Source organism: Filicampus tigris, chromosome 5, assembly GCF_054856515.1.
Source record: "Filicampus tigris isolate MCC_2025a chromosome 5, RoL_Ftig_1.0, whole genome shotgun sequence".
NCBI lineage: Eukaryota > Metazoa > Chordata > Actinopteri > Syngnathiformes > Syngnathidae > Filicampus > Filicampus tigris.
In genome coordinates this window covers 18,729,648-18,740,107 of record NC_141221.1, presented here as the reverse complement: position 1 = coordinate 18,740,107, position 10,460 = coordinate 18,729,648, and the positions used below count along the sequence as shown (strand labels likewise).

General features: G+C 40.8%; 1 protein-coding gene across 2 annotated transcripts; it reads left to right on the top strand.

Moving 5' to 3' along the window:
• The first annotated feature begins 5,745 nt into the window (after nt 1–5,745).
• On the top strand, nt 5,746–9,302 carry vgll4l (vestigial like 4 like). Of its 2 annotated transcripts, none has more exons than XM_086030906.1 (5): nt 5,746–5,937; nt 7,251–7,371; nt 7,455–7,728; nt 8,387–8,468; nt 8,585–9,302. In XM_086030906.1, the coding sequence occupies exons 1-5, from the start codon at nt 5,871–5,873 to the stop codon at nt 8,884–8,886; spliced, it is 846 nt and encodes a 281-aa protein (XP_085887032.1). In that variant the 5' UTR covers nt 5,746–5,870; the 3' UTR covers nt 8,887–9,302. The 2 variants fall into 2 exon arrangements, with proteins under 2 accessions (XP_085887032.1, XP_085887033.1); XM_086030907.1 differs by lacking the exon at nt 5,746–5,937 and adding an exon at nt 6,355–6,501.
• The last annotated feature ends 1,158 nt before the right edge of the window (nt 9,303–10,460 follow it).

The following is a 10,460-nucleotide window of genomic DNA, read 5'->3' as shown; positions in this document are numbered from 1 at the left end:
AACTGCGTCAAGGTGCGCAGGTTGGGACGACACACTTCCGTTATTGTGCTGTTATTTTTAGCTTTAACTGCCAAACTGGCGCAGTCGACACAATCTTGATTCCGTTCTCTACTAACGCCATCCTATACTGTACTCTATCTATGTTTGATGGGTTATGTTAAGAATATAGCAGCACATACAAATCAGTTATTATTGCCGGCGCTGCCGAAAACACTTCCGGTTATGTTGGGTGTGTGCGTGGGTTTGTGTAACTTGAAGGAACTTTATGAGCAAAAACGCGAAGTGGTGCTGAGGAGAGGAGAGACGCCGCAAAAAGGGGCGTCGCTCTGTCAGACATGATGCTTCCTGTTGCCTCAACAGGCATATGGATGTTGCTTTTCTGTTGCATATGTCCACAAAAGCAACAGTGGCATTAAATCCGGAATCAGAGAAGAGTCAAAAGCAGGAACTCAGATGGACTTTGACAAAAATGTTTTTTGTACAAAAAACAAAAACTCGCAAAACCAACAAATTACAAACAAGAGTACTGGTGTGGAAGAACCAGAAAACAAGAATAAGGAAAGATGCTTGCAAAAGGCATGGAGCGAAATAACAAAAATTGTTTTTGCCTTGAAAAGACACGATTAAATCCAAATCCGTGTGAAAAAGAAACCAATAATGAAAATTGCTTGTCGTGCAAAGACAAGATAAAGACTTCACAAGACTGTTACATCCTTCATTCGAAATATTTTTATAGGTCATTAGCAACATTTCAGTTCTTGTTTGTTTCTAGCCATTTGTTCTTTCAGTCTATACTCTATACTCTTCAGGAGGTAAAATGCAGTTTCTTCTGGGTTAAGGTCCGTTGATTGTCTTAGCGAGTCTTTAGGCCTAGATAGACCAAAAAGACGCTGGCCAACAGTGACAGACACTCACCCCCTGTGGCGTACGGCCGGCTGTCAGCACGTCACGTTGGAGGAATACACCGCAACGACAGACAGCGACGCTGACCATTAAAGTACCTTCTGCGCATGCATAAGATGTAATACCCTTCCATACCATCGGCGGCGGTAGTCACCATTTCTCATGCTTAGAAAAATCCGACCGGAAAGCTGTTGGCTGGGGGCGGATTATAAAAAGGTAAACAACGCATTCAGCTCTATTCTTCGCTCACGATGAACTCCCACGCGAAGTAAACCCTCACGTTCTTGACAAGTTTTGTGAAATACTTACATTATCAACCCTCGCTCTTGTACTTGTAAGAAGATTAAGGCAGCGAAGGCGTGCTCACTGTTTATGCGCATTTGTCACTTCCCGTTGATGCTGCGAGCGCTGATTTACTAGCTAACAGCCAATCACAGTGACTAAATGTCACGACTGGCGACGCCGATTCAACATGGGTAAATGCTCCCAAGACGCTTACACACGGGTTACGACACTACCACGGTGGCCACTACAATAAACAGACGGCGCCTTCAGACGCCACGACGCTTCACGACCTCCAACGTCAATTTGTTCTATCAGGGCCTTAACACCTTCCACTTTCCCCCCCTAATGAAGTCCTTTGTCGTGTTGGCAGTGTATATTGGGTCATTGTCTTGTATGATAAAGCCACTCCTGACTACTTTGGATGTGTTTTTCTGTAAATTTCCATACAAAAGGGTTTTGTACACTTCAGAATTCATTTTGCCACTACCATCATAAGTTACATCATCAATGATATGATAATAATGATATATAATGTCATTCAAGCTACACATATGATATATATATGGCATGTTCGGTTCGGTCCACTTGCGTTCGGTTCGGTTCACTTATTAGCGCGATCTTACGCACGGGCACTGTTGACTGTTGCATGCGGGAGAGGAGAGTGGTGGCACAACAGTGAGAGCCAGAAAAGAGCCAGAGCTCGCAGGTCCCCCGTACACTGCGGTCTCCTGTTTGGGAACATTCTGGCTGTCCTGTTAAAATCACAGATGGGGAAAGGTACGTGGTTGAGTCCGAAAGTTGTGTGCCGACATTACTGCACGAGATGCGCGGCAGGTAGTAAGTCACAGTAACATGCACGGCATGATCCGACTGTGAATGTATCTTAGACGAGGGAGCAAAAACGTCAATCTTAAATAGCGAGATTTGATCATATTATAGCGTCTTCCAGGAACACGCCGTCAGACGTAGTTAATTATCACATTTTTATTCATCCAAGTACAGCTGCTCGCGCTCTTCTTTCTCCGCTGCTCCACTCGCTTGCCGTACGATGCATTCATGAACCTCGGAAACATCACAACTCAGCAACACACAAATCCGACCACAACACAGATAACCCAATTCGTTACAATATGCTGTTGAACATTCAGAGATTTCAATGCCTAAAAAGTGTATACAATTTCATAAAGACTTTTTAAAGTTACTGTATTTTTTTCATTATAAAAATAGTTTTAATATAGTTAGCAATAATTGTAACTGTTATTGTATGTTTTTTTCATCACAAAAAGTGTATATATGTACTGTAGCGACAACTTGGCTTTAACTCGAATACTTAGATGTGTCATAGTCATAGGCTATTGCTGCTGAGTATTTAAAGATTTCAGTGCCTTAATAATTGACAAAATTAAGAGCTCTTTATTGTTAGTATATTTTTTATTCTGGTGTAATTTCTTGGAATATCACCTGAATGGTTTCCTTTTATTTATTTTTACTTGACATCTTTTCAAAGTCAAAATATTTTTTTAAAAAAAGCTTTTTTTATGTACCGAAAAAATACCGAACCGAAGTTTCCAGAGATTTTGCGTACTGTTACACCGCATATATATATATATATATATATACACGTTGTAATGTGTTTATTTTATTTTTATTTACCGGTAGTTTATTTTATATGGACCATGCCGAAAATGTGCTTTGCACTGTCATAGTTTTGTCAGCTAAGGTCTATCTGCACTACCTCATATACCACATACCAAACGAAAACAGTACATTACAGGAAGCAATGTATACAGCATATGCATTATAATAAGCAAGGAGTTTAAAGTCAAAGCTGTCAACCCCAGCAACCATTCCTTTTACAAATTGTCCCAAAATCCACCCTCAGAGTCCACTGATGTCATGTTTGGTTTCTTAATGTTGTTTCTTTCCATGAATAAGGTTTTCAAATGTGTGTAGTTTTTCAGTCTAGTTGAGCATTTCTTCCACTTTGTTATTGCTTTGAATAAAAATTATGATTATATAGGTGACTGTAAAATGAATGAATGAATGAATGAATGAATGAATGAATGACTGAATGAATGGATGGATGGATGGATGGATGGATGGATGAATGAATGAATGAATATGTATTCAGACAATCTCCAAATATGTTTCGCATCTATTTATGCCAGGGACATAAAACGACAGGCAGAACAATCAAATGCTCTTCCACTAGATGGCAGAAAATACAATTAATTAAGATGCGTATCTTGCCATTCATATAATAGAAGAATAGCCTGTGTTCAACGACAGGTCCAAATTTAAGTCTGAGCAAGCCAATGTGAGTCTAAATTGAGATGAGATAATTATCATTATTTCGGTATACAGTATATATGTGGCGTTTTGGAGCGGGGTGAATGTGAGATTTTTCTAATGTCAAAAATGTCCCTTGGCTCAATTAAGGTTGGGAAGCACTGTTATAGACCAGTGATTCTACAGACATCGTCAGAGCTGCGCATTCTGACTATGTGAGGGACTGGTCTGTCTATCTGCATATGATGAATGCCCATTTTGTAGGCCATAAACGATAGATGGGAAACCTAAGAAAATAGACCGACTAAGCATTGTCGAAAGCCCATTTAACTGTCTATATGATTGTCTATCGTCTATTTTTGCGGTGAAGTTCAATGCCTCGGTTTCAAATATCGCTCAGTGGGGCATTGGGGAGGGGGGTGCTAGTGGAAGTTGGTCGAAGTTGGTTGACAGAAACACTAACGCAGGGGTGTCAAACTTATTTTTGTCGCGGGTCACATTATAGTTATGGTGTCTCTCGGAGGGCCATTACGACTGTGAAATGCACAATCGCTTTAGTTTTGAAATCAGAAGCCAATAAATAGTTTGTTTAGTTTGTTCATCTCTTTTCATTTTGTTTTCAAGGAAGGACTGGTAACAAATGTTTGCAATATTTCATGTCAAGGCAACACACATCATTTGCCTTTGCGGGCCACACAAAATTATCTCACGGGCCGGATCCGGCCCCCGGGCCTTGAATTTGATATCCGTGCGCTAACGGAAGCCCATTTAAAATGATAGGTGGACCGGCATATAGGCAATTACTATTTGGTCAGGACGACAAAAAGGCGGATAGACAGATGGCAGAAGGGTACCAAGGCTGCAGACGGAAGGTGATAAACGGACTTGTAATTTTTGTCAAATGCCCAGCTGTGGTCATCGTCTTGAGGGTTGATTCATTACAAGCTCAATTTTAGGCAGAATAGTCAGCCATTAAAGTTAGAGAAACATTTTTAAAAGAAAAAAATGAATACAAAATGATACTAAACCTTTATTGCGAAAGTACACTCCCAACTTCATAAAGTACAGCTTTTTGAATGGGAGAAATGAGACACAGCGGAATATAAGGGGCCTTATAGTGTGGGCTAATGCTGGCCAACAAAGAAATTAAGCTTTAAACTGTTGGCAGAATTTAGTAACTCGGTGTCCAACACTTGTGGGAAAGCCACTGGAAGTTTTAAAGGGTAAAGAAAATAGCCTAACCAGACTGGGTTATTGCTCAATATTAAGCTATGTTATTCACGTGACATATACAGAACTTGCCAGGGAATGCAGAAAATGAATCCTGAATTAGAATGTGTGTGTTTGTGTGTGCGTACATGCCCGTGTGTGTGTTTGGTTGAAACCTATCCCCTCCCAACTTAACCTCCTGCCACCACAGGTAAAACTGAGTGGTGCCGTCAGTGCTAAAGAGCCCATATCAACAACAAAATAGAAAACTTTTATATAGATCCGGTGGTGGTATTGCAAAGCCCTCTTCGGCACTAAGGAGGGCGCTATTGAGCTAAATGTAATCCATCATGTTGCATGTGTTGACACTTCAGGGCATCAATGAGCAGCTTTTTGTGACGTTTGACCCAATCTTGCTGAGCAACTGTTCAATGAAATACAAAACACATACAGAACTGTATTGCTTTTACATTCTAGGTGTCACAAAGATTTTATGTGGCATTGTTCAGTTTGTCCTCATAAGGAGTAACATTCCCTAGACTTGGGTGCCATTGTGTCTCCAAGAACAAAAGCCTGTGGATTAGCAGTGTGGCACACTGCAGATGTGTGCGTGTATGGGCAGGTTGTAGGAGGGCTTGGAACTGTGGTGGGCTCACCACATGAAAAAATGCTGTTTGGTGAGATTGCACCCCAGAGAGGAGGGGGGAAGGTGGTGTTGGTGGGGCGGGGGGCGCAGGTGCTGTGGGACAAAAAGCTTCAGTTCAATTTCTTCATGCCCCAAGTAGAAATTAAAATAGATTCACGAGTGTAATTTGTGCAGAAGAGGGTGCACACTAATTCTCATATATTCACCAGCATTATGACATTTATCAACCTCTGAGCTCCAGTCCCAATCTTCAACCTGTGCCTGCATTCCTCCTGAAGGACAACAACAACGCAGTGTCATGAAGAGCCTTTGATTGGCTCTCCCAGTAGCCAATAGGAATGCAGGGAATGTGTCCCTGGGAAGCCTCATCCTCTGTTTGCACTCACCTGATACGTTACCTGGCTAAGAGCGCAGACCCACAATCTCATTACCTTTTCCAACACAGTCCACCACTGAGGCTCATTGTGTGCCGCATTCTCAAACAGTCAGGTGTTCATTCTATGTTTTGGACTGCACTTGAAAAAAAAAGCAAGCAGACATGGCTGTGGCAAATTTCCACTACATTACTCGCATGAGCAGCGGCTTCAAGGTCTACATTTTAGAGGGTAAGTTTTGCTGTGTGCTTTTAAATCCTTAACATACATGCAGTAATACTGTGCTTGAGGGGTGTCATTTTAGCACGATGATCACAGAAACATCATTTCATCTTGTGAAATGCGCTATATAAATAAAATTGTATTGTATTGTATTGTATTGTATTGTATTGTATTGTCATTGAATTGTCAGTGTTATAGTTCTGTCCCATCATATACTGTAAGTAGCGTGTTTTCTAAAGAAAGTGAAAATAATTCTGATCAAATGTCTGAATTTAGATGCTATCTAGAAAGATGTGTTGTCATGCTAAACCTGAGTTGTGTTTTTGTGATTAGTCGTCATTGAAAGAACACATGAAAGGATAATGCACCGTATTACTTTCGTAATGAGGGAAAATATCCATGCCCGAGGCTGTAGAAAATCAGCATAGGTGTGGTTAAACCTGCCCCCACCCCCTCCCTCCACAATGGCAGGGAGTAGCTCACAGGTGTAGGGAGCACCAAGCAGGCGTTAAGGCTCTGTGAACAGCCTTTTATGCAATGCAAAAGAGATCATCCTCCATTGTATTTGACTCAGTAAGCTTATTCATGTTAGTTTTTTGGGGGGGGGCGCGCTAACCTCGTGATTTGTATATAGTTGGACTGTCATCAGTGTGAATTTGAACGTGTTAACTAAGCAACTGGTATAAACAGTGGCCAAAGAAAACTCTCAAATGTCTGAATACGCATTCTATGACTTACTGTGCAGGTAATTTCGCAACATGAGGGGCAGACTGAATACGCTGTAGTAGTAAATAACACATGCATTCATGCCACAAATGCTCAAGTTAGAAATGTGACCAAAGCGTAACAAAATCTATTTAGCTGTTGTCGCTATGTTTCACTTCATGTGTCAGATGAAATTCAGTATATGTCCAAACTGTGTTCCTCCATCATTACAAAATGTGTTGATTGCCTTTTTGAAGGCGTGACTGGGACAAATGCCAGTATTATGCAGAAAAACAACATTTACCGTTAGCATTGAATCAGCTGTGTAGTGTTGTAACGCTCACAGATCAGGTTGATCGAGTTTTGCAACTTAACGGAGTTTGCAATTAACGGTGAGCCCGGGAAAAAAAAAACGTTTTCACACGAGAAGGCAGTCAGTCATGCGTCTCAATGTCATGTATCAAAACAAGTAGCCTTTTAATATTGTGAAATTAAAGTACTAATTAGTCCTATAATTCAAACATCACAATTCAGAATTTGTCCAAGCAAATGATCAACATATTAGCATAGTGTGTACTAGCTTCCCATTCTTAAACTGTTTTTTTTCTTTTTTTCAGGTCAGCCTCATCTGAGAAGTGAAGACAGATTCAGACATATGACAAATGAACGAACTCGCACCCCAACGGTGTATCCCAAACGCAAGCGCAGCCATGATAGATGTCTCACTCTGGAGGAAAGGTTGGTGTAGTGGTTGTATCAAGCTCACACTTTTATTTCACCATTCCGCATGGTAATATCAGCTGTTTGGTGAACTATTTCAGGCGCGAGCGGGTGCTGAGCAGAAGCAATGGTAAAGCTACGCAGAGAGCTGCAAATGTGCCAGCACCAGCACCACCAACAGTCATGTTTAATAGCCCTCAAAGTCCCACTTCCACCTGGAGCCCAACACCCAGTTCAACCAGCCCTCTGCCCTCTCATGTGTACTACACCCCAGTCATGGATGAACCTCTTGCCCTCATCAAGAAACCGAGAAAGGAACAGGACCCAGAGAGCAAAGAAGAGAAAACTCAAAACACCAGCACAAGTCAGATGCAGGTAAAGGTTTGGGGAAAAAAAGAAACAAAATCTCATTTCAAGGTCACTCGGGGTGTCATTACCTACGGCAAGTACAGTACACAAAATACAGTGTGTGGCTTTATAGTCCACCAGTGCGATACATCATGTGCAGTCAGCGAATCCAGCTGTACACAAACAGGCCCTAGCTTGTCCAAGCTATGCAACCCAGCCAGATTCGGGAAGAAAATGTGAGCAATGGAAGGAAGGAATGCCATCAACAAGACCAAACAAACGGCTCTCACTTTGACCTGTTTATGTACTGCGGGTGGGATCTGGCCTCTGTTGGCAAACCAGTTCAAGCAGTTTTCAAATCATTTTGTTTTCCTATTAAATTCATACACATACATTTTTGAAAGACTTAATTTACCACGCACTTTAAATGGCAATTTCAAGGCAAATATGTGTGTGAACGCCATAAGATTTTTATCACAAAAATAGGTAAGTACTGTTAAATGGGTGGATACATCCTCAAATATGATAACAATCCCTAGATTTGGTGGAAATACACATGCACATTTAATATAATTTCAAAAGAAATGCTATGGGGTTTTCGACACAGAGTTGCATTGTTATGAATTTGGAAAGGTCATGCTGACATTCTATTTTAAGATAACCATCGCCATGCATTTATTTCCAGATACGTCCCTCTGTGATCACTCGCGTCTCTTCATTTAAAAAGCCCACCGTGAGTGACGATGTCCACCAGAGTCAGTCAGCAGGTCCGTCTCACTCTAATGAAGATTGTGTATCTCAATAAAAAAAAAAAAAAATCCTTTCACAAACCCAATGGAAGCTCTGTGTTCAATTTCTTATCTTTATGTGTTTTCTATTTCAGTAATCTCCAAATGCAACTACGACCATGTGGTTGAGGAGCATTTCCAGAGGAGCCTTGGAGTGAATTATCAGAAAACTCACTCCCAGCAGCTCTCTATCAGCGTGTCGGTCGATGACCACTTCGCCAAGGCCTTGGGAGATAAGTGGCTGCAGATTAAGTCCAAGTCTTCCTCGTGCTCATCTACACCCCCCAGCAGTCCGAGCATTACTCACTCACCAGCCTACATGCAAAGCCCACATACATCCATGAAAGAATCTGCGAGCAAATCGCCACCAGCCTCCAGCCATTGGTCTGTCAATTAATTCAAAATTGACCTTCGACCTTGGCAGGGAATTGACTTTTATCATAGCATGTTTTCCACGCCGCTTGTTGACCAATGGACCGTTTTTAGGGGTGATATCAGATTGGACCACTGTGTGCCTTCACTGATTCAGGCGATTGTAGCATCATTACAGTACATTTCTTTCTTCAGCCTACCACTGGTGTGATTGAAGAATGATCAAATAATTCCTTCACATTTCCAATGTTTGTTTCTTGTAATGTCACATTGCATTTCATTGCATTATATTTATATTAAATTCATCTTTATGGTTTACCTGGCAGGCCTATATTAGATGTGTATTTTTTGTGTTTACATTTGTGATGCCAAAGAGAGACCTTTAAAAGGTTTTGAAAAGTTTGGAATTAATAAAAATGTAAAATAAAGATTTTTTCAAGAGTGTTTTTGATTTGTAAGGACACAGACCCTCATGTTCACAACATAGCCTACCCAATGACATGGCTAATTATTATTTTTTTCTTTTTCATGGAGCAAAATATCAAGCAAAAAAACTGTGAGTATTGTGATCTTGTTAAAACTGGGAAGGGCAGTTCCCCAGACAAGTGCCATGAGTCAGAATATGGCTGGGACACGTCCGGTGCACACACAGTGTTTTACATGGAAAGGTGTTGCCACACAAAAAGTGGAAATTAAATAGATGTGTGAACAACTCACTCTGGACTTTTTACTGTAAATTTGAGGGAATGTGGCCGGCGTGTAGAAACATGCACAAGACCTTGTGTTCTGACATTCCTGTCTCCTGAGAAAATGACTGTGAGATCCTACAGATCCTGTTTGGCAAGGGATCGGAGGGGGGGGGAAGACGGGAATAGAAGGGTTGGGCATGAGAACTTGCCGCGCGCTTCAGTTACTTATTTGCATGCCCTATCTTGTCTGGCCTTAAATATGATCATGTTCAAAATGTACTATGACTTAATTTGTATTTCATTCATTCTTTTTTTATATATTTCAAGAAGTCGGGTTTCATGAATGATGTATCACAGTTTTAAATAGTGAAATGTTTCAACGGAAATGTGCTAAACTTCCGTCTATATCAAAATAACACACTACTTTTTCACGTCCAATATCATGTACAGTATGAGCATCAAGGGACTGAATGGAGGACTGCTGCTTGTCATCACAAAGTGCTAAAACTGGTTGTCTACTAGGAAGTATGAGTTGCCCTGGGGATTGTGAGTAGGGGCTGTAGCACCATCTAAAGGCAATTAGATTAATAGCAACAAGGTGAGTTTGATGAGGAAAAAAGTTGTGTTTGGGATTAAACCGTAACCACGTGAATAAAAAGCGTATGTAATTAAAAGGATGCCCCTCTGACAGGTTCAATAAAAAAGACTACAGTATTGGATTTTATTAGACCAGACAGATCATGTAGGAATATCTAACATTATGTCTGGTGAGTGATTGTTGGTTATTTCGGCATTTGTTAAATGATCAAATACCAACTGTAAGGCCCATATACTTAATCTTTATGCATTAATACCGAACTTTAGAAAACTGAATAAGGCATTTAAACTGTTTTTTGTCACCCAAAACTAA